This window comes from Ochotona princeps, chromosome 21, assembly GCF_030435755.1.
Source record: "Ochotona princeps isolate mOchPri1 chromosome 21, mOchPri1.hap1, whole genome shotgun sequence".
NCBI classification, from domain to species: domain Eukaryota; kingdom Metazoa; phylum Chordata; class Mammalia; order Lagomorpha; family Ochotonidae; genus Ochotona; species Ochotona princeps.
In genome coordinates this window covers 26969314-26993867 of record NC_080852.1, presented here as the reverse complement: position 1 = coordinate 26993867, position 24554 = coordinate 26969314, and the positions used below count along the sequence as shown (strand labels likewise).

Below are 24554 nucleotides of genomic sequence, written 5' to 3'. Positions count from 1 at the left end.
TTTAGCCATGTTAGGTTATGTACAATGATGTAATTAAAAATCAGAAAAGAAATTGGATATGTGCTATAATAATATCAACTTCTTTAAAATTTTTTTTCAGTTATGCGTTCCTCAAGTGCCTACATTAACCACGGCATGTTAAAGCAAAGCCAGGAACCCAGAACTCCATCTGGTCTCCTGCATGGACGGCAAGGGCTCGACTACTTGAGCCATTATTTGCTGCCCAGGGGCAAATTAGCAGACAGATTGATAATAAGTGAAGGAGCTGGAACACAAACCACATACTCAAATACAGAGCGTGGGTGTAGCAAGCAGCGTCCTAACTGCTGCAGCCAGCAGGAGTCCTCGTGGCAGTGTCACCTCACCAAGTCCGTTAGGATGTTCCTGCCTGAGGATAATCATGTTGTACCTGCTCTTCTGTCCTGCTAGAGATAGTTTTTTGTTGTTGTTGTTGCTAGAGGTAGTTGAGGGGCACAATCATCCTTCCTCTTTTTCTTTCCTAAATTTTGTTAAATATATGTCACATTAAGGTTACTGATTTTCATTCTTTTCATGAAACTGATGTATGTTCAGTTCCCTGGAGTGACTGGTTCATCTGCCAAGCTACGCTAACTTCCAGGCTCCTTTTAGGGATTAGCTTATGCTTTCCCTGGAAACCTTCCTGGTGAATTCTGAAATGATGGTGTGTCCTCCTTTGGTCCATGTGTATGTATGTCTGTATGTGTTTCTCTACATTTCTTTGGGTAGTAGAGAGCTAGAAAATACACATTCCTCCCATTCATTGATTCATCCAAAGCTGGGCAGGGAGTTCAATCATGGTAAGAATCCAGGGTTGGCAGTTACTACTGCCACCGTCCATCATCTGCATTAGGAGGAAGCTGAAGTAGGGTTAAGCCAGGAGGCGCGCCTAGTACTCAGACACCTGATAGGCTAAGTGCCTGCTCCATCTAGGTATTTTAAAGAAATCATATACTATAGTTTGACTGCTTTGTGGTTGGGGGTTATTTATTTACTTTTTTTTTTTAAGATTTATTATTGTTATTGCAAAGTCAGATATACAGAGAGATGGAGAGACAGAGAGGAAGATCTTCCGTCTGATGATTCACTCCCCAAGTGGCCACAATGGCTGGTGCTGTGCCAATCCAAAGCCAGGAGCCAGGAACTTCCTCCAGGTCTCCCATGTGGGTACAAGGTCCCAAGTCTTTTGGCTGTCTTTGACTGCTTTCCCAGGCCACAAGCAGGGAGCTGGATGGAAAGTGGAGCAGCTGGGACACAAACTGACTCATATTGGATCCTGGCAATTGAAAGAAGATTAGCAAATTGAGCCATCACGCTGGGTCCTAAGATTCATTTATTTTTATTGGAAAATCAGATTTATGGAGAAAAGGAGAGGCAGAGAGTAAGATCTTCCATCTGCTGGTTCACCCCCCAAATGGCTTGTGCTGGTCAGAGTGGAGCTGATCCAAATCTGGGAGCTTCTTCTGGGCCTTGGCCCCTGGGCCATCCTCTGCTGCTTACCCAGACCATAAGCAGAGAGTTGGATGGAAAATGTAGCACCAGGGACATTAACTGGTTCCTATATGCGAAGCTGGCCCTGGAGGTGGAACTGTAGCCTGTTGAGCTACCACGCTGGCTCCTTCTGACTGCTTTAAATTGCTTTACCGTTTTACATTTTGTATTTGACATGATTTCTTCAATTAGGTTGTCAGATTCTGGAAGTCAGTAGCTGCTTTGTAACTTAGCATTCTCATCTTTCCTAGTACCATTATTTTGTCTTTCTAAAATTTATTTACTAATTTGAAAGGCAGAGTTACAGAGAGAAAGACAAAGATCTTCCATCTACTGATTCACTCCCCAAATGGGGCAATCCAGAGTGCTGAGCCAGTAGCTTGTTCCATGTGTTTCACGTGGGTACTGGGACCCAAGTACTTGGCCCATCCTCCTCTGCTTTCCCAGGCTTATTAGCAGGGAGCTGGATTGGAAGTCTAGCAGCTGGAATTGAATTAGCACTATATAGGATGTGGTGACACAGTTCGCTTGCTGCACCGCAGCACTGTCTCCTTTGGCACGACTTTTATCCACAAGGATTCAGTAATTTCTTGGATACTTTTGGATTTTGTTGATTGGTGATAGTAGATACTGATGTTGGTGTGAGCAAATTTTCTAGTTCTTTCTGTACATCCTCTGTTACTGTGGTTGGGTATTATTCTGGCCTTCAAAGATGAGAAAAGATCAGAAGGAGCAGAAAGAGTTTGGAAGAGAGAAGAAATAAAAGGAGATGAAAGAAAATTGAAACAGAAGGGAAGAGAAAATGGGACAAGAGGAAAAGAATTAATCCAGGACTCAGATAAGAGAACAGAAGAAAATGTGTATTTATTATTGATGATGATGTGTTTGTAAAAGTATGTGTGTGTAAAAAGTAAGTTCATGGAGTGACAAAACAAGCAGTGCTTTAGAATGAGCTCTCTTCCTACAAGAATGACTCAGTGAGGAAGGATGTGATGTCGAGTGAGATATGTTGTATGAGCAGAAAATATCTCCCATGATCCACATGGATTTGAATTTATGGCAGGCCTGTCCTGCTCGGCCTCTCATTGTGTCGCATGCCACAACAAACTGTGACCCTGAACTATCGCCCGGCCTCTTCATAGGTTGTTGACACTGAAGCAGGTTGCACAGTAGAAAAGAAGCCCTCCTTAGCCGGCAGAACCTTTTCAGGGGTTTAAACATAGGTTCTTGTAAGGTAACTGGATGCCAGGGTCAGGTTTCTGGAAAGCCAAGGACGGTGCTTTGATTGTGACCAACACCAGGTTACTGCCTATTGGGATTATTCATAAAGTTAGCCTGGAGTTTCTCCCCTGTGACTGCATAAGCTCAGACAAAGCAGTCATCCAAGGGGGAGTTGGGCTTTTCAGACCAATAGTTTTGCTGGGCAGCATTGGTCTGAGAATGCTACTCTCCAGCCAGGTGCCAGCAGCTTTGATACAGTGGATTATGTTAATTTCAAGATGACGCTTTAAGAAACTGCCCAGTTCACGGAGCATGAAGATTGGTTCTGGAGATTCTGGCGGGGAGAAGGGTGGGGAGCAAAGGCACCAAGTGTCACTTGGACACCCCAGTCACTGAAACAGCCCATGACAGCTATTGTTTCTGTGGCTGCGTAGTTGTTGCGATGTGAGTCTGGGATCTGAAGTAGACCAGACCATTAAGAAGCACAGGTTGGTGTCCATGAGCCGAATGCACAAGGCTTCCAAAACCCACCCTTGGTGTTCAGGCAGAACTGCCTGAAAAGGCTTCTTGGGGCATTGCTGTGTAGGGGCTGTGCCATCCCAGCCTGCTGGAGGTCAGGGGGCCTGACTTATACCCAGGCCTGATGGGGATGCCCGCTCTTGGGTGCTGAGTCAGCCCTGTGGGTGCTGGGGCCTCCCTCTCCCCTGATGTCTGGCGGAAGTAAGCAGCGTGTGCTATGGGTTTCTATCCAGGGGAAAAAAATAAATTAATTAAAAATACCTCTGATGAGTTGTACTTTTAGTGGTAATAAATCAGTCTTTAAAGAAAACAAGATTTTCACTACATTTTACATTTTTTCCCCCAGATTTATTTATTTTAATGATTTATTTGTTTTGATTGGAAAGGCAGATTTACAGAGGGAAGGAGGGACAGAGAATCTTCCATCTGCTGGTTCGCTCCCCAAATGGCCACAATGGCCAGAACTGAGCTGATCTGAAACAAGGAGCTTCTTCCAGGTCTTCCACACAGGTGCATTGTCAAAAGGCATTGGAGCATCCTCCATTGAAGATAGGAGCTTCATCCAGGTTTCCCACAAGCACTTGTAGTGGGACCCAATTGCTTGGGCCATCTGCTGCTGCTTTCCCAAGTGCATTAGCAGGTAGCTGGGTTAGAAATGAAGCAGCCAGGAGCATTCCTATATGGGATGCTGTCGTCACAGGTGGCAGCTTAACCCATTATGCCATAAGACTGTCCCCTACACTGTTTTTATGTAAAACTTACATAAAGTAGATTTTATTACAGATGAAAGAGATCTTTTTTTTTCTAGAGGTTTTCATTGCAAAATGTCCAGTAGTTAAGAATTGTCAATTATTAAATGAACCTTGCACATTAGCACTGAGCCAAATAGGAACTGCCTTAGCTGGAACTCAAGCTCTTGTCCATATGGCATGCTGGCCCCACAGCTATCAGCTTTAGCTGCCACACTACTGTACTATCCCTGAGGCTCAATTTTGAGAGAGCCCCATATGGAGCCCAGGCAGGTGTCTGACTTCAGAACCAGCTTTCATTTGGTGGTGCTTGGTGACTGTCAAGAGGGTCTTCCTGCTTGTCAACTCCTGTATCAGGAGTGTGACCAGGAAGATAAAATGGTAGAGACTTCATTAGGGAGAAGTGGTGGGTCACCTTGTGCTGGATCTTGTCCAGGAGCTAATGTGAGCTTCCTGAGCTTTGTATTGGTGAATGAGAAGGACCTGGGCGGGGGAGAGGGCAGATTAGATTATACAAGTCCAGACCCCACATAGCCTTTGGACTGTAGTGTGACACTAAGGCAGATAGGTAAATGAGAATAAAATTGGTAAAATCTGATTCTCTGTACTCTTAGGGGGAAGAACTATATTTTTAAACTTCTTTAACATGGCTGGCATAGTGAATTACACTGCTTACTTCTCAAGCCTAGTGTTGCCCAGATGGAATTAGATAGTTCTTTTTGTATTATGAATTGTTGCATTAGCTGTAGTAGAGGTAGAAAATTGTGTCCTACTAACTCTGTTTTCTGCAGCCTCCTTGCTTAAATTGTAGTGTGGTGTTTGCTGTTCAGCAAAATGTGGCTGGAAAATCTCTTTGAAATTCTTCAGGGGCTCATTTTTCCCTCTTAAGGATGATTTTAATGAGTTCTGAGGGCTGCTGCAAGAGCCTTTGTATTCCTCTATTCAGAGCAGCTTGGTCTCTGTCTTTGTCTCTTGGAGCAGGTACAGATTCTTTATATTTAGTCTTAAGCGACACCAGATACTTGCAGGATATGTAACTTGTGAAGATGGTGATTTTAATTATTAAATATACTTTGTCTTGGTAAAACTTTTAAGACCATTTACTTACATATGTATTCATTAACTAAGATAGGTTGTTGTAATTGTTGCTGCTACTCATGGAGAATATTTTCAGGCTCAACCTGGTAACTGAGTGACTTGCTGCTGAGCAGCCACCGGACTTCTATCTTTGTGACCTTGACCTTTCTTTGTATGCCTATATCTAATAATTAGATTAAATTCCTGGGTTTCAGATAGTTGGCTCAAAATGGGTGTGTTGAAATATTTCATGACACTCTAAGCTGGAAGGCTGATTATGTTTTACTGATATATAAATGTAGTTTTAAAAGGGAGAAATGTTCAGAGTGACAGTGAGAAGAGCTTAAGAACAACTGTTGCGCAGTTCGTATTTCGCCGCTTTGGTTATCGTCATTGTGTAGCTGGCAGCACATACATTTCACCACCTTCTGGAAAGGAAACTCTTTGTATTTACATTTTTATTGTTAAGATGTTATTGCAGTATTAAAGGAATACTATTCATTTTATCATTCCATTAATCTATAGTAAAAGTTTTCTTTCCTGTTGATTATCCCTCAGTTCTTATCTACATTGATGCATAATATTACTGTGCTACAATTCACTCATTTGTTCAGTCAGTGTTAAGTACCTATTATTTGGCAGGCATTTGAAAAATATCTGTAAACAAAAGACAGAAATCTCTGCCCTGATGGACATTACTGAGTATATGTATTTGTATATTTGGTTTGGCTTTTTCTTTTCTTTTTTTTTTTTCCCATGCTTGTTCTTGAACATAATAACTTGCTGGAACTTACTTTCCTTTTGGGCATCTAGGTGAATATTTATGTATTACAGTTGTCAAGAGCTGATTCTGTTACTGATAATGTCTCTTGTGTTCTGTGCTGTTGTGTCTTGGGCTGTGTCCAGCTGTTGGGCTGGTGGTCACATGACTACGTTGCTGTCACTTTTCTGCCACTTTTTGGTAACACGACTTTGGACAAGAAGTCCATCAATATCCCTGAGCTTCAGTTTTCTCACATATTCAATAATGATAATAACATTTCCTTCCTAGAATTAACTGTGATAATAATGTATGTAAAGTGCCTGGCACAGCATTGTGCAGACAAATGTTGCTTGGTCATGGTGGAGATGGGACAGGAGTGGAGCAGTGGGAGCGTTGTTTTCACGATAGCTCTGGTTTTATAAATCATGTTCTCAGGAATTTGTGTCTTGAGTCATAGATGTGGAGCCAAATTGGACAACATTGGGTCATCTACTTCAGATTCTTTTGCCTGGCTGCTGTTTTCTGGGGCCTACTGATAAGAGAAGTAAAAATACCACAAAATGAATTTTGAATTAGACCCAGGGAAAGAATACAAGGGAATAAAATACCAGGGAAATATAATACAAGGGAATATAACCTACATTTCTGGTTGGCTGCAGTGTTTTTAGTCTTAATGCCTGTGTTGGTAGCACTACTTAGTGAAATGCTTAGTTGATTTTGGGGTCATGGTTATCGAAGCATCCTTTTTTAATGTAAGTTTTCCTTTCTTTTTTTCCCCAGTGTAATACTCCTAATTTTGCCTTTGTCTCCACTACTGTAGGAAGAATTTGAGAAAGGCGTCAATGAGAAAGCAGCAAGGTTCTCATCTCAGGTCTCCTAATGTGTGTGTGATCCCTGTAGCTTTATTACTTAGGTCAACATGCACTAGCAGAACTGGGTGCTTTTCTTTGAAGTGTAACAAATCTTTATAGACATGAGTGGCTTCACAGTGATGGTCACACTTGTCAGTTGTTTTAAGTGAAGAATACAGGGGTGACTGAGAGGTTCATTTGGAGATTTAAGCAAGAGAACAGAGCTGTTCTTATTGTAAACAAGGGTATACTATCTGGAAAAATTGCTGTCCTGGAATAGCAATTTGATCCCTTGTTAGCCCTGCTCATTCTCTTCCATTCCGTATTTTAGGCCTTGACCACTCTCTTTGCCCTTCCCTGTAGATAGCCTTGCCTCCTTGCACAGGAAGTCCTTCTAATACCTTCGAGTGTGGCTCCGTGGAGTCTCTGTTCCTTGCTATCTGGCTGGAAGCAGGATTTATCTTCGGCTGCCCCTTCCCACAACACCTTCCCAGATTCCCATAGTCCTCTACTCTCCCATCTGTAGCACTTTGCCCATGTTTCTTGATGTGTACTTAAAAATTATTATGTTACTTTAATTTTTTTTTTGTTTGAATGAGAGGTGAGAGAGAACTTCCATCTGCTGTCTCATTCTACATGGCTACAATAGCTGGGGCTGGACTAGGTTAAAGCCAGGAGCCAAGAATTGCACCTAGATTTCCCTCATGGGTAGCAAGGAACTCAAGTACTTGAATCAGTGTCTTCTACTTCCCAGATGCGTTAGTAGGCATCTGGATTGGAAGCAGAGTAACCAGAACCCTTAACTAGCACTCCCGTATAGTACATGGGTGTGCCAAAGTAGTGGTTTGACCTGCTGCACCATGGCACCAATTTCCAGAGTACAGTTTTTCTTTGCATGTCAGCTTTTTTTTTTTTTTTAAAGATTTATTTCTTTTTATTACAAAGTCAGATATACAGAGAGGAGGAGAAACAGAGTAGAAGATCTTCTGTCCGATGTTTCACTCCCCAAGTGGCCGCAATGGCCGGTGCTGTGCCAATCCGAAGCCAGGAGCCAGGAACTTCCTCCAGGTCTCCCACACGGGTGCAGGATCCCAAAGCATTGGGCCGCCTTTGATTGCTTTCCCAGGCCACAAGCAGGGAGCTGGATGGGAAGTGGAGCAGCTGGGGTTAGAACTGGCACCCATATGGGATCCCGGTGCGTTCAAGGGGAGAACTTTAGCCACTAGGCCAAGCCGCCAGGCCCTGCATGTCAGCTTCTAACAGAATACTTTGTTAATGTTTTTAGTAAGTATTGTTGATATAACGAAACCCAGACTAGTAAAGGCAAATGTCTAGAATTTAGTCCTGAAGCTTTGTTTCTTTTTCTGTCTATAAACAAATGACTTTTTCAGGAAGCCAGCTGACTTAGTTCTAAGTAGAGGCGATGTAAACCTAATGGCTAGGCAGTTTCCAGTTTATAGCTATGAATGGATTCAGGTTATTGAAATGAAGAAAGAGAAGTGCTTGCAGTCTTTGTGAAAAGAACCTGTCCATTTTTCAGAGTATACAGATTTGGAACTAAATGCCCAATTATTTTCCCTCACAAATAGAATTGGCTTCCTGTATGTAGTGTTTTTGATGTCTAAATTTGTGTTTTGTATGGGGGTTCAGGTGTCTGCAGCATATTTGTCTGCAGTTGTCAAGACTGGATACTACTCAAGTAGAGATGAAGCAGCGCAGATTGAACGTCCCTAATTTGGAAATCCCAAATTCCCCATAAAAACGAAAGTTTGGGCTCAACGGCATGGCCTAGCGGCTAAAGTCCTCGCCTTGAACACACCCGGGATCCCATATGGGCGCCGGTTCTAATCCTGGCAGCTCCACTTCCCATCCAGCTCCCTGCTTGTGGCCTAGAAAAGCAATCAAGGGTGGCCCAATGCTTTGGGACCCTGCACCCGTGTGGGAGACCTGGAGGAAGTTCCTGGCTCCTGGCTTTGGATTGGCACAGCACTGGCCATTGTGGCCACTTGGGGAGTGAATCATCAGACGGAAGATCGTCCTCTCTGTTTCTCCTTCTCTCTGTATATCTGACTTTGTAATAAAAAGAAATAAATCTTTAAAAAACAAACAAACAAAAACGAAAGTTTTTGAGGGCCATAACACTCACCTGGTAAAGTCTGTGCGAATGCTCCAAAATCTGAGGAACTCTGAATCCTGGGATCCAGGATGCTCTGTAGCAGCATGCCCTTAGAGCAGCAGTGTGCTTCTCTCTGCAGTGTAACCATCATTGACAAATCTTGACATAAGGTATGCTATGTAAAGGAATCCAGGGGAAAGGAGAATAAACTCATATTAATTATTTATAGTTCTAGAAAATATAAACTTATCTGTCACAAAGAAAAGTAAACCAAAAGTTGAGTAGTGGACCAAAGAGGGCAGGGACAAAGATTGTTGAAGGGAATGTGCTAAATATGGAAATGCACCTCCATTTTTTTAAAAAGTATTTATTTATTTTTATTGAAAGGTGGCTATATGGAGCGGAGGAGAGACAGAGAGGAAGATCTTCCATCCGATCGTTCACTCCCCAAGTGACCGCAATGGTTGAAACTGAGCCAATTTGAAGCCAGGAGCCAGGAACTCTTCTGGGTCTCCCACGCAGGTGCAGGGTCCCAAGGTTTTGGGCTGTCCTCAACTGCTTTCCCAGGGCACAAGCAGGGAGCTGGATGAGATGCGGGGCCGCCAGGATTAGAACCGGCGCCCTTATGGGATCCTGGTTTGGCATGCTAGCCGAGGACCTTAACCACTATGCTATTGCGCCGGGCCAGCGCCTCCATTTTCAACTCTCATGAGAATCAGTGTAGAGACACGTTAAGTGTTACAAACTCGTATTAACCAAAAAAAAAAAAAAAAAAGAGGACAGATTGGGTGTTATACCATTGCTAATAGAAGGCCCATTTGTTCAGTATTTTTGCAGAGGCTGTGGGCTTTGATTTCAGGGACAAAGACTAGAATAGTTAAGTGTGTTGCAAGTGAAGGAATTAAAAGTATGTATGCCCCACATGTGGTCTTTAGGTGTGCGCGCATGCACACACACAGCTACACCATAAAGAAGTGAAATAGAGTTGGGATAAATAAAATAGAGTATGAGGTTTGTCTGATATAACTTATTTTTTATTTTTACTTATTTGAAAGGCTGAGTTAGAATTCATTCCCCAAATAGCCTCGAATGCTGAGGCTTTTTCAGGTCAAAGCCAGGAGCCTAGAGCTTCTTCTTCCTTTTTTTTTTTTAAAGATTTATGTACTTTATTGGAAAGTCAGATCTACAGAAAGAATGAGAGACAGAAAAATCTTCCATTGCTGGTTCATTCCCCAAGTAGCTGCAATGGGCAGAGCAGAGCCAATCCGAAACCAAGAGCTTCTTTTGGGTCTCCCACACGGGTGTAGGGTCCCAAGGACTTGGGCCGTCCTCTACTGCTTTCTCAGGCCAAAAGCAGGGAGCTGGAAGAGAAGTGGAGCAGCCAGGATGCGAACTGGCACCCATGTGGGATCCTGGCAAATGCAAGGGGAAGACTTTATCCAGTAGGCTTGCTACACTAGGCCCAAGCCTGAAGCTTCTTACGGGTTTCCTATATAGGTGTAGGACCCCAAGCACCTGGACCATCTTCCACTGCTTTCCTAGATGCATTAGCAGGGAGTTGAGTAGAAGTGGAGCAGCTGGATCCAAAACATGTGCCTGTATGGGATGCTGGTGTTGCAGGCTGTGGCCGAGCCCACTATATAGCACAATGTTGGTCCCTTATCTTTCCTTGTTTCAGGGCCCCTGGAGTCTAGGTAACAAGTGCTGCTACTAAGTCAACCTAAAGGAAAGCCTGGGGCCCGGCGCCATAGCATAGTGGTTAAGGTCCTCGCCTTGAATGTGCTGGGATCCCATATGGTCACTGATTCTAATCCCGGAAGCTCCACTTCCCATCCAGCTCCCTGCTTGTGGCCTAGGAAAGCAGTCGAGGATGGCCCGAAGCCTTGGGACCCTGCACCTACATGGCAGACCCGGAAAGAAGTTCCTGGTTCTGGCTTTGGATTGGCGCAGCACTGGCCGTTGTGGTCATTTGGGGAGTGAATCACCAGGCGGAAGATCTTCCTCTCTGTCTCTCCTTCTCTTTGTACATCTGACTTTCCAATAAAAATAAATAATAAAATCTGAAAAAAAAAAAAAAAAGAAAGCCTGTGATGTGACAGGTTGTTTCCTGACTCATTTTCCTTTTCCTCCCCAAGTGACACTGTTTCTTTTTGGAAGAGGCAAAGAGAGGCAGAATGCCCTTTCCAAATGCCCATGGTAGCTGAGGCTGGCTCGGGGCTGAAGCTGAGAGTCAGTCATGTAATGCAAGTGTGCCATGTGGGTAGCAGGAACCCAACTCCTTGACCTGTGACCTCTGCCCCCCAGGGGCTCCATTACTGCAGGAAGCTGGAGTCAGGAGCTGGATGGAGCCCAGTGTCCAGTGCAGGCTCTGTAGGATGTGGGTGTCTTGGCCAGCATTCTTCCAAGGCTAAATGCTTGTTCTTCTTTTTCAAAGAAAAATTGAGGTACTATTTATGTACAAAACAATTAACCACTTGCAGTGTATGCTTCAGGACTATTTGCTACATTCACGGTGTTGTGCATATGGAATCCCAGTGCTTGCAAGGCGAGTACTTTAGCCACTACGCTGTTGCGCTGGCCCACCTTGCTCTTTTGAAAAGGCTTAAAGTAGCTTCTCAGGATTTCAGTCTGCACTCCTTCCTGGGGCTCCTTACCATGATCCATGTACTTGTTTGTGACTCCTCAAAGCCATCTCAGTATCTCAACACTTCCTGGCCCCCAGGAGCCTTCCTGCTTCAGCTCTTCCTCAGGAAAGCTGTCTCGGGCATTGCCTGCTGGATGGTACATCTCCGAGGCCTCATGAGATCTTGGAACCTGTGTGCACTCAGAAGAGTGTGGTAACTGGTACCATGAAGCTGGACCACAGGCAACAGGCATAGTGGCTTGCCATGGGACCTGGCACAGGCAGTGTCACAAGGCCACAGATGTGGCAGAGAAGTAAAGTTTTTACGAAAACAAAAACCCTGCTCTTGAGGAATTTCCATTCTGTTTCTTCCATTTATGCAGCTTTACATTAACAGGCTGAAAAATCGGATTCTGTTTGGAGCGTGATTAAGAGGGTTGTTTAGGAAAGCTTCTACTGTTTGTGGGGAAGAGGCTCTGTCTTGGGAACCTGTGTTAGCATTATCCTGTGCAGGCTTCTTGGTGTCTTCCCCTGGAGAAGGGAAGCCTCAGGTCAGACTGCCTCTTGATGTAGCAGTAGCTGGAACAGGCTTGAGCATTATCTCACATCATTTTTGGAAAAGATGGGTGGTTACTCAGCCTCTAGTTGTACTGTGTATATTTTGCTGGCAGGTCCTATCTGCCTTTTTTTTTTTTTTTTTTTTTTTTTAATCTTATTCTGTGATACAGTTCCATAGGCTCTTGGATTCCACTCCCCCCACCCCCCCAAATGCATTTCTTTTAATTATGGTTGCTGGACCTCACAATGATTCACTGATGTGATAGCCATCTTGCTTATGTGGCATTTCTCTGGAAATGTGTTCGAGTCTAGAAGCAGCTCTAACAAGCTTTTTATATTAAGTACTCCCTAGAAGGTTTTCAACTCAAAGTATCCTAGAGGATATGCTTCCTGGGATTTCTTCACAATAACCTGGAGGGTGGTAGGAGTAGAAGCAGTCCCTGCCACAGATGGGTACATGGATTACATTGTGCACTTTCATTTGTGTTTAAAATTTTTTATAATAAAGTCTATACTCATGGTCCAAAAAAATCACTCATTTTTGCATTATAGTTTGCATAAATAACCTTGAATTGAGTGAGGTCTTTTTTCTTTGGTATTGAATTCAATGATCAGAGGCCATAGCAGTTAGTGCTGAATGGTTAGACTGGTGAGAGACATTTTCATGTTTATGTTTTATAATCAGCTTTAAAAGCATGTATATCAGTTGTACAGGTGCCTTATTTACAGGTCAGCTGTCCCTGCACGCACTTGTAAAGGAAAAGTAGAAGGGGGCAAAGACACAGTGCCAGGGAGCTGACATTTTAGAGGTTTGAAGAATGGGAAAAGTGATACCCATCGCTTCAATTTTACTTTGGGCGTGAGACTTGCCGAAGATTAGAAGCCCTCTGGGAGCTCACCATTCAGTTACCCCTTTGTCGCTGTGCTATAACTTTGTTTCTCTCTTCTGCCTCTTTAGTACCTTTTTAGTTCCCTCCACACTTCCATCCACTATGATTCAGATCCATCCATCTTGACCTCTATAGGCTGGATTTCCTGTATCATGTCCCTTCCTACCCCGGGCCTCGGAGCTGGTCCATGGTTTACTTCTTTTCTTCATCTCAGCTTTTAGTAAGTGTCCACTAGTGTTTGTTAATAAATGTGATTGGACCACGAAGTGGCTTAACACAGGCTGAGGCATGAAGACCCGTTCATGTAGCCTTAAAAGATTTCAGGCAGTTGGCAAGTAAGAATTCTAAATAAAAATTGAAACTACCACCTGTATTTTTTCAGGCCGTTGATGCTCACTGCCATCAGCTGCATCCTCCCTAAGGCACTGGTAAGTGTGGGAAGGGCTGGTGACAGTTTTGGTGGGCTATTGGATTTCTTTCTGGGGGAGAATCTATTTGTGCACTGTTGTTAATTGGTCCCTGAAGACTGGACAGTTGAGCCAGCTATAGAAAAGTAAGATGAAGAAGCAACTGATGATATTGAAAAATTTCCTTGGGGAGTTGTCAGAAGCAGAAGTTAATTAGTATTTGTCTTGGTTCTTATAAGATTAGCATGCTCTATACATTATTTTGAATAATAATAAACTTATGCTGTCCAAACACTTGGATATGTCAATAACCATTAAGTTTTAAAGCATTTCTTCTGAGAATAGTTGTTGGCTTTCAGAAGGGTCCTGAATGTCGGATGTGCTTATTATTTTTCTTTAGTAGCCGGATTTATGTTCCTTTGGCATTTTAAATTCTTTGTGGTCAGGGGCTTAAATTCTTGTTCCAATGATTAACTAACTTAAAATTCTGATAGAGGCTTGCTTGAGTTTTCTAGGGGAGGAATTTGGTGGAAACCAGAGAAGAAATCTATGATTGTCATTTACTAACCAACTTCAGGTGGATTTGGGACTTGTGATTTGAAAAATTGTCACCGTGTTTGTTTTCCGCTTGGGCACCTGGTGGAGAAAATAGATAATTAATAGACTTGAGACGTCAGGTGGGATGGCAGTTACCAAAGTGTGTGCCCACCATTAAATTGCTCTTGAGATTGTTTTATCTAAGACCCTAAAAACTCAACTTTTTTAAAAAAAATTATTTTTGATGATGTTTGCAAAGTTGATTAGGGTGGGAAGGAGAGGGAAGGGGAACAGCCACCTGATATCAACCTAGGGTCCCCGATGTGGTGCATGCTCTGAGGGTTCTGCATAAGTGATTTCACTAGTTTTGAAATGCTGTCTGTCTCACTGATCCAAGCGAGGGTGAGGAACCCCTTTCAGTGTCCATTGGTTGAATAATCAACCTTAGAATCTCCATTCATCCGGATATTTACTATCATCATTTGTCTGGGGTAGTTGTCCAATTTGTTCTGTCCTCCTTCCTTTGCTAAGGTAGCAGATATACTCTACAGGCCCCAATGGGCTGAGATATCATCCATATGCATCTGGGCCCTGGGCCAGCTGTCCATTGCTTTGTCTTTTCCACTGAGGAAACCCAGTTGTGACACATGAACTCCATGGTCAGACCACCAGTCCTGAATGTTGAGAATCCAGGCCCCCACATCGGTGCCATCGCTAGACCTGTGTAAACCCATGCACCACATCCCCACAAACATACCCCTGGGCAGCCAGTGAATAGGGTCAGAGGCCACAAAAATTCAGAGCTTTTTTATCTTATCAACATAGTTTATATTCCATACTGAAAATTTGATCTCTCTAGTGGTTAACACCTTTATCTCATGGAAGAAACATCTTCTGAAAGGCCAAGGCTGTGGGTTTGTTTGCTGTTAATGGTGTCAGGAAGCGCTGACTCATAGCAATAGTTGAAGTATATGTTTCATTACATCCCTAGAAAAACACCTTTCCTTTTTTTTTTTTTTTTCAATCTTAGTTTCATTGGCCTGTTTTCTGAATTTCATTGTGGTCCCTTCTCTCCACCTTTCGGCCTTGCTTGTCAATCGAAATTAACATTGTATAGTGCATTTACTATGGTCTTCCTAGAAACCAAAGAAGGCAACAGAACCTCATTTCCCAGCAGCTGTTTCCTGTTTAAAAGTCTCTGCACTGTAACCACAGGCAACTATTCAATATGTTAAAAAGCAGGTTCATTAAACACACTGTTGAGGATAAGATAAAATGCTTCCCTTGACCTTTGGGAAATATTGACAATCCAATGCAAAGCCTTTTTTGACATAAATGTGGCTAAATGGTTCCTGAAATAAAAACTTGGAAGCCATTTGAAGGTATTGAGATTGTAAATTCATTAGCAAAGTCAAGCCAAATTAGGTTGAGGCCTTGTGTCTGCAGAACAGCATCTAGATAAATGAGAGCAGAAGTGACTCCACAGTTTCTGTACATTGGGAGGAAAGCTCCCCAGCAGAATAGTACTGATTTTGAGAACTCAAGGAAAGAGAAAAGAAAAGCAGTAATAGTGGGTTGCATTTAGCCTCAGCGCTGACTATCTTCATCCCTCTGAGAGCCTTTTCTGGGTTACTCAGAGACTTGAGGGTACAATATTCTTCCCTCTTTTTTTTTTTTTAAGCTTTATTTATTTTTATCAGGAAGGCAGATCAGATTTATGTAGAGAAGTAGAGACAAGAGAGAATGATCTTCCATCTACTTGTTCACATCTCAAATGGCCCCAACAGCCAGAACTGAGCCAGGCTGAAGCCGGGAGTCAGGAGCTTTTTCCAGGTCTCCCACATGAACAGAAGGTCCCAAGGCTTTGTGCCTTTTCAGCTGCTTTCCCAGGGCATGAACAGGTATACCCTTCACTCTTTGGTGACCTTTTTCTGCCTTCCTAACCTTCATCCCTTTGCTGCAGTCTAACTCTGTTTTCCAGCTCCTAGTTAAATGATGGCTTTTGTACCTTTGGAGCTTGTGTCCCCACTGATTACAGTCCAGGCCCAGGAAGTAAAAGAAGGCCAAGCCTAAGAGCTGTATCTTACGGGACAGCAACATGGTTAAGGCAGAGCAGTCAATGGGAAGGGAGGAAGACTGGGCAAAGGAGATTGAGAAAGGGCTGAAGAATGCATTTGACGTTTTCAGCATTACAGACCTGTGTTAATTTTTTTAGTCAAAACTGTGCTTGGACTCAGAGGGGAAGTTTTTCATTTTGAGGATTGTAAGTAAAGAGTTAAAGTGAACTATTTGATGTAGTAGTTTAAGGATTGACTGTGTATTGTGATACTTGCTTATGCAAATAAATTTGACAAACTTCCTCCTCTTTATTATGAGAAATTTGAAACATTCAGAGCATTGTACAGCAGTCTACCATGTATCTACTATCTAGATTATACTGTTGCTAATCTTTGCTATGTTTGTTTCATCACTTAATCAATTTTATTTTTTAAGCAGTTTTATTGAAGTATAACGTACATGCCCTAAAATCCATTTACCTTGAAGTATACTGTTTTGTGAGTTTTGATAAATTCTCAATTCCAATTTTTAAAACATTTTGTCATCTAGAAAGTTTAGTTGTCATTCTCCAAGTACAGCCTCAAGTAACTACTGATCTTCTGGCTTTATAGTTTTTATTTTTTTAGCAATTGCATATAAATGGAATCATACAACATATAGTCTTGGTGTCTGGTCCTTGTGTGTGGGGTTCGTCCATATTATATCAGTGGTTCATTCCATTTACTGGGAATGATGATTTTCCATTAAATGGCTATTCTGTATTTTTTTAATTCGTTCATTTACCAGTTGATGAGCATTTGGTTGTTTCTAATTAGCTATAGGAAATAATTGGTTATGACCACTTATATCTAGGGCTTAAAGTGGACATATGTTTTCTTTTTGTATAGAAATTTAGGAGGGGGATTGCTGGATCATAGGATCAGTGCAGATTTAACAATATTGCCAGGTTGAGCAGGTGCTGGATCTCAGGATAAATCATCACTTGGGATACCAACATCCCATTTTGGAGTTCTGCTTTGAGTCCTGGCTACTGTGCTTTGCATCTGGCTAATGCATCCTGGGAGGCCTCAGATAGGAGTTCAAGTGCCTGATCCCTGCCACCCACATGGTAGGCATGGATGTAGGTCAGGCTGCTAGCTTCAGCCTGTTCCTGTACTGGATTTTACAGACATTAAAGAGGTAGCCAGCTAGTGAAAGTTCTGTGTTTCACTCTTTTTAAAGTAGATGGAAATGAATAAATTGCACATACAAAAATGAAGTAATGTAAACTGTTTTCCAAGGTTGTTTTATTGTTTTACATTCTTATTAGCACTGTTCAAGGTTCCAGTTTCTCATACTATCAAAAATAAAATATTTTTTAAAAGGGGAGGGGTTCCAGTTTCCCTACATCCTTGCTAACACTTGATATTTTCTGTCTTTGGGATTTTGTGGTTTTATTTTGCGTTTCTCTAGTTTTGCTATTAGTAATGGGCTTATTTGCTTTTCATACATTTTTGCGTGTATGGTGTGAAATGTTTATATATTTTGTGCATGAAAAAAACTTGTTATTTGTTTACTTCTTTTAATTTATTTATTTTTAATCCTCTATCTCCAGGTGCAGCATACCATGTGGGTACTGGTTCGTATCCTGGCTGCTCCACTTCCCTTCCAGTTTCTTACTTGTGGCTTGGGAGAGCAGTAGAGGATGGCCCAAGGCCTTGGAACGCTGCATCCATGTGGAAGGCCTAGAAGAAGCTCCTGGCTCTTGGCTTTGGATCGGCTTAACTTTGGTGTTTGCAGCTATTTGGGGAGTGAACCAGCAGGTGGAAGATCTTTTCTCTGTTTATCCTATCTGTAAGTCTACCTTGACAATAAAAATATATCTAAATTTTTATTGGAAAGGCAGATTTACAGAGAGAGGGAAAGAAAGAGGGAAAGATCTTCCATCCACTGGTTCATTCCCCAAGTGGCCGCAGTGGCTGGAGCTGAGCCGATGTGAAGCCAGGAGCTAGCAGGTTCTTCCACATGGGTGTAGGATCCCAAAGCTATGGGCCATCCTCTGCTGTTCTCCCAGGCCACAAGCAGGGAACTGGATGGGAAAGCAGCCGGAACTGGCACCAACATGGGATCCTGGAACTTGCAAAGTGAGGACTTAGCCATTGAGCTATCTTGCCAGCTCCAATGTATTGTTTATATCTTAAGCAGCATCTTAATTACCCTTTTAAGGTTTATTCTTTCAGTATTATAGCTAAGAACTCGTTGCTAACTCAAAGTTGAAGATTCTCTTCTACATTTTTTTCTTATACAGAGGTTTATACTTTAAAGTTTTTAGTATAGATTTGTGAGCTGTTTTGGCTTTTGTGTGACATTAGGGTCTGTATTCTGTTTTGCTTGTTATAAATAACTCTTCAGTTATCCCAGGACCATTTGTTGAGAAAACTTCTTTGTTGAATTATGTTGGCATCTTTTTTGAGAATTCATCACAAGTGTATGCATTGCTTTGGAACTTCTGTTTCACCCCTTGAACTGTAATCTGTAAGCCAGTGTCCTCACTGTTGTGATAACTGTAGCTGGTCAAGGGTTGGAGTCTGTTTAGATATTTAGAACATTCACAGGCTATACAGAATTGTTAACCTGACAATCAGCATGCTATGTAGGTTTTCTGACTTTCTAGTCCTATCTTCCTGGGCTTTATACGGTATTCACCTGCCCTGCTTTGTAAAGTAAGGGTTCTGGGCCTCAAGGCTTTGGGTTGTCCTCGACTGCTTTCCCAGGCCACAAGCAGGGAACTGGATGGGAAGAGGGGTTGCTGGGACTAGAACTGGTACCCATATGAGATCCCAACGTGTGCAAGGCGAGGACTTTAGCCGATATCTACCGCACTGCGCCCTTCTTTGGGAATTTTTTATAAAACTTTTTTTTTTCTAGTATACAGGCAAATTCACTTTTTCCAATCTTGATTTTTTGTTTCTTTTTCTTATTTTATTGCACTGGGTAAGAACTGCAGAAAATGTTGAATGAAAGGATTAGAGTGTATGCCCTGCCATTTTCCATCTTAACAGTAACTAAGTTATTGGAAATGGTATTTTCTTGCAGATGCTTAGGCTAGTTTCATACAGTTGATTTTTCTTCATCATTTGAGAATTATCTTTGATAAATACTGAATTTTGTTAAATGGATATTCTTCATCTATTTAAATTGTCTTTTTACATCCATCTCCCCTTTATTTTTTGTTAATTTAGTACATTATATTTAGGAGTTTTTTTCTAATCAGCTTTGCATTCCTGGGATAAATATCATCTCATTGTATTATCTTTTTGAAGTTTTTGTATATTCACATAGTTGACAAGGATGTATACCCATGAGGAGCACTGATTAGGGTGGGGAGGGCCGAGGTATTGGGGAGGGTCGAGGTGTGGGGGAGGGTCGAGGTGTGGGGGAGGGTGGGTGGGACAAATGCTTCCTTTCCTTCGCTTTTCTGTAATGGTAGGGGAGGGCACTCCACCTCTCAAACCGTATCAACACCCAGGGATGGGGATGTCTACTTAATGTCATCTTAGAAATCCCAATGTGGAAAAGTATGTTCTTTGGGTATTGCTTGAGTGGTTTTGATAGTTCTAAAACACTGTTGATTTCAGTGCTCCCAGGTTGAGAAAATCTTTCCAAAATCCATTGAGCTGACAGATTCCACCTTAGGGCATCCACTCACCCAGACTCTTGCTGCCAAAACTGACACAGGAAAGTTGTCCAACCCCTTCTGTTCTCCATTCTCCATCTCCTGACTTGGTGCTTGACATCCTCTGCTGGGCTAAATGAGTGGGCGGCTGTCTTGTCCCCCTTATGCACCTAGGCATTCCATCTGCTGCGTGAGCTTCAGCAATTGAGCCTTGGGCGTGACACATGCATTCCAAGGTTGGACCACTAGTCTCTGTGATCTTTTCTGTGGCTGGAGCTTTAAGTCCAGTGGTCCAGTTGTGGAATCCCCCAAGAATCCTCACCTGGAGTGACCTCAGATCTTATTGTTGGATGTGCTGGCCACTACAGGATCCAGTTCAGTCCATCCCGCACATCAGACTACGCACACACTGGTAATTGTAGTTGCCTGGTCAGTTCCGTACCCAGCCCCATGTCCTGTGCAAACCAATGGGTGCTATGGCCTAGCTAAATCTAAGTTGCCACAGACCTGGCCCTCACACATACCAGCAGGAACTGCCGCCTAGTTGGCAGCAGTTAACTGCCCTACCAGGTTTGCCCCTAGCCTTGCTTTCTGTGCGTGTCGGTATGTGCAACAGACTGGTCTGGTCTCTGCTGCATCCTGCTTGGGCTCTAGTTTATACCTATATGGATGTTGCAGCATAGCTCAAGCCACCTCACCAGCAATGCAGTCCACATGTATGCCGATGGGTGCTGCCAGCTTGTACAACCTGGTCCACCCCTGGCTCTCATGCACACCAGTGGGAGCTGCAGCCCAGTAGAGGAGTGTCCATAGTTTTTTCTTTCTCTTGTGATTCTGATTTGACATTTTAATTCTTTGTAAGTATTTAATTTTCATATATTTGCTAGAAGAAAGGTGTTATTGATAGGAACAGAGAAGATCTCAGGGATGCTGGAGTCCGGCATTCTACTTGTGTACTCCGTGGAGGTTTGTGTGTGTATGTGTTTCATCAGTGAGTTCAGATGACCTTTCTGCCTAGGTGTACAGTTCCTCCTGTTAGTACTGACAGAAATGGTAGGTTTTGAACAAGGTAAGAAGTGATCCTGGCAGTCTTTAGGGGCTCTGTAAGTGTTTGTGTCTGTTATTATTGTTACATTGGTTCATTGGAAAGATCATCCAGAGAGTAACTGAGTGGAGGGGTCTACACAATAAGCAGACATACCCATTAAGATCCATTCTGGGGCCTGTGCCATGGAATAGCAGGCTAAGCCTTTGCCTGCAACATCAATATCCCATATGAGTGCTAGTTTGAGTCCCAGCCACTCCACTGCTGATCTAGCGTCCTGTTTATGCCCTGGGATGGTACAAGATGGACCCTACACCCATGTGGGAGACCTGAAAGAAGCTCCTGGCTTCAGAATGATCCAGCTCTGGCTGTTGCAGTCATTTGGGGAATGAGCTGACAGATAGAAGATATCTGTCTCTCCTCCCTGCAACTCTGCCTTTCGGGTAAAACTAAAATCCTGAAAAAAAAAAAATAGAGAGAGATGCCCTTCATCTCCAGGTGATAGTCCTTTCTGAGGGAGTGGAGGATAAGGAGTTGGGGAAGAGGCCTAGGGTTCTGTGTGAGGAATATGGGAATGTAGTGCTGCCCTGAGGAGGAACAGTGGGCATTCTACTGGTGTACTCTGTGATGCTGCCCTGAGGATTGTAAGTTGCAGATTGTCCCACTGGTATAAAGCATGAGGGTGTGTTTTGGATTTGGCATTGGGGAGTTCTTTTAAAAGAAATTTTTTTTTAAATTTATTTATTTTAAAGAGTTAGAAAAAGAGGAACTGGCAGAATGCCAGGTAATGGCATCCCATAAATGCACTGTTTTGTGTTTCTGCTGCTCTGCTTCTGATCCAGCTCCCTGCTAATGGCCTTAGAAGGCAGCGGAGGATGAACCAAGTCCTTACCCCTGCACAGCCATGTAGGAGACCCAAAGAAGCTTCTGGGTCCAGCCTTGGACCTGCCCAACACTGGGCCTGACAGCCATTTGGGGAATGTACCATCTGATGGAAGATCTGTCTCTCACTTTTTCCTCCCCCCAACCCTGTAATTCTGAGTTTCAAAGAAAATAAATTAAAAAAAAAAAAAGTTTATGAGGCCAACAAGGTGGCATAGCAAGAGAGGTCCTTTGCCTATCACACTGACATCCCATGTGGGTACCAAATCAAGTCCCAGCTATCTGTCTTTCAATCCAGCTCCTTTCTAATGGCCTGGAAAAGCAACAGAAGATGGCCCAAGTGTTTGGGCCCTTGCATCCATATGGGAGACCCCAAAGAAGCTTTTGGCTCCTGACTTTGAATCGACTCAACTTCAGCCGTTGCTGCCACTTGGGGAGTGATTCAGCAGGTAGATCTCTCTCTCAGTCTGTCCTTCCCTTTCTGTAACTCTGACTTTCAAGTAAAATAAATAAATCTTTAAAAAGAAAAGTTTACAAGAAGAGTCTACATTTTCCTGGTGTAATTCTTTGGTCTCTGCGTGGAAGGGAAGTGGGAACTCATGCCCCAAGTATTGTCAGCTCCCATCAGTCCTTGATTTTCTCAGATGTGTTTGGGTTATAGGACACCAAATGCTTTTTTCTTTTTTTTTTTTTTTCCTTTTCCTTTTCTTTGTTTAAAAATTTTTTTTTATATTATTTTAACAAAAGACAGATTTATAGAGAGGAGAAACTGAGAGACTTTTATCTGCTGGTTCAGCCCCCAAATGGCTACAATGTCCGGAGCTGCGCCAGTCTGAAACCAGGAGCAAGCCAGAAGCTTTCTCTGGGTCTCCCACTTCAGAAAATGGGCCTAAGCACCTGAGTCATCTCCTGTTGCTTTCCTAGGCCAAAGCAGGGATCGGAAGTGTGCAGCTGGGTCTGGGACCTCCTGACATCCATATGAGATCTTGGGCTGGTAGATAAAAGATCAACCTAGTAAGCCACTGTGTTGCCCCCACCAGGTGTTTTTGACAGTAACTTGTTTGGTAGGAGTGCACCTGTATCTTTTTTGGAGTATCTTGAGCTCTGTGGGTAGGAGATCACATATTGATTGCTGGGTATCTTCCTCTGTTTACCTGTGAACTAGATTTGCATTACCATCACTATCTTACAGGCTCTTAGTAGCTGCTGTTTAAGGACACAGTGACAGAGGACCTAATTTTGGTGTGTTTTCTTGGCTACTTAGTTTAAGTATGCGCTTTGTTTCTCCTTGATTCAGTAGCACCTTCATGCCTTGCTGTCCTCTCTCTGGGATGCCTGATGTAGGCCTCCAAACATACCTTGTGTGATCCCACCCTAATATCAACAGTTGGTGCACTTAGTTTTGTAAGTAGCCTGCTTCCCAGTGAAGATATGGCTATAATATGTAGATGCTGTCTTATTGGTTGTTTCTTTTCTTTTTTTTTAAGATGTGTTTATTTACTGATTTGAAAGTCTGAGTAAGAGAGAGTACACACGGGCCTGGCACGATAGCATAGTGGTTAAAGTCCTCACCTTGCACGCACCAGGATCCCATATGGGCACCTGTTCTAATCCTGGCAGTCCTGCTTCCCATCCAGCTCCCTGCTTGTGGCCTGGGAAAGCAGTCGAGGACAGCCCAAAAAGCCCTTGGGACCCTGCACCTGCATGGGAGACTCGGAAGAGCTCCTGGCTCCTGGCTTCGAATTGGCTCAGCTCCAACCGTTGTGGTCACTTGGGGAGTGAACCATCGGATCGAAGATCTTCCTCTCTGTCTCTCCTCTCTGTAGATCTGCCTTTCCAATAAAAATAAATAAATCTTAAAAAAAAAGAGAGAGAGGACACATGCACACAATCTTCCATCCCCAAATGGCTGTAGCCCCCCAAGACCGGACCTGGGTGACACCAGGAGGCAGAAACTATCCAGGTCTCCCATGTGATTGCAGTTCTACTGCCTTCCCGTGAACATTAACAGGAGGCTGAATGGGGATGTAAAGCAACTGGTACTAAAGCTGGCATTCCAGTATGGAATACTGGTGTTGCAAGCTGTGGTTTAACCTGTTGAGCCATAATGCTGACACCCACAATGTGCTTCATTGGAAGATGAACTTTCTATTTCACTCCGTAGTAGTATGCTTGCATGCGTCTGTCATGTGACTTACCTGGGTTCGTTTTTATTGAACATTTAGGTTATTGCCAGTCTGCTGTTGGGAACAGCCTTCAGTGCACATGCCTTCTATCATTTGCTCAGGAGGAATTTGCAGAATTAAGATTGTTAGCTTCTCAGGCTCTTTGATGCCTACAGCCATGTGCGTTAAAGGTCCCTTAGCTGCCCGCAAGCTTTTAAATTGTATGTATAGGTAGGGCCTGTTGGCTGTTGGGATTCAGAGATTTTAAAAGAGTTTTTTATTTTGTTTTGTTTTGTTTTTGTGGAATTTATATAAAGAGGTTCTGGCCTGACAGTGTTCTGCAAGTAGCAGACCTAAAGAAATTATAGGTGTGTTTCCTTGTGCCATCTAAAGCAACCTGAGAAAATACAGAGGGTACTTCAAAAAGTTTGTGTAAAACTGAGATTAGTGGTTCATTTTGTTACAAAAAGTTTTAGAGAACCGACCATAAAGGAGTCAAAAAAATTAGTGGAAATTACATGTTATGAAAAAACCATGATTGGATTTTAAAATTTTTGCAGCAAAGCTAATTTATCTTTTAGTTTCATTTTTACAAGAACTTTTTGAAATTCCCTTGTGTACCACATTGGGAAACCCACAGTTCTTTTGTTTATGTTGGATGCCACATTTTTGTTTATTACAAAAGGAGTAACTTTGAAATTTCAAATGAAACTGATTTTGTTGAAAGGCTATTGATGAAATGAAAATAGAAAATCAAGAGATCTGTAAAATCTTAAATTTGATAAGATTATCGACTTGAAAAACAAAACAGAATCAGAAGGAAGAATTTGAAAATCAAACCTGGGCCTGACATAGACATGAATGTATGCATTTCTCAAAAATGTGGAGTACTCTCAAAGAAACTACAGTTATAATTTGATTTTTTTCTT

At 42.7% G+C, this 24554-nt stretch overlaps 1 protein-coding gene and 1 non-coding gene across 4 annotated transcripts in view; both read left to right on the top strand.

Moving 5' to 3' along the window:
* The window catches only part of ARIH2 (ariadne RBR E3 ubiquitin protein ligase 2), a 52409-nt gene that overhangs the window by 7209 nt on the left and 20646 nt on the right, over positions 1 to 24554 (top strand). Inside the window, exon 2 of one of the 3 annotated variants that reach the window (XM_036497493.2) lies at positions 13259 to 13304. The exons of the other annotated variants lie outside the window; for them this stretch is intronic. Coding sequence (XP_036353386.1) covers positions 13266 to 13304 — 39 coding nt within the window. The 5' untranslated portion in view covers positions 13259 to 13265. The remainder of the gene's footprint in view (positions 1 to 13258; positions 13305 to 24554) is intronic. 3 annotated transcript variants of the gene reach the window in all.
* Positions 2550 to 2681, top strand: LOC118760309 (small nucleolar RNA SNORA42/SNORA80 family). Its single transcript, XR_004996708.2, has one exon. It is a non-coding gene; the product is annotated as a small nucleolar RNA SNORA42/SNORA80 family (small nucleolar RNA).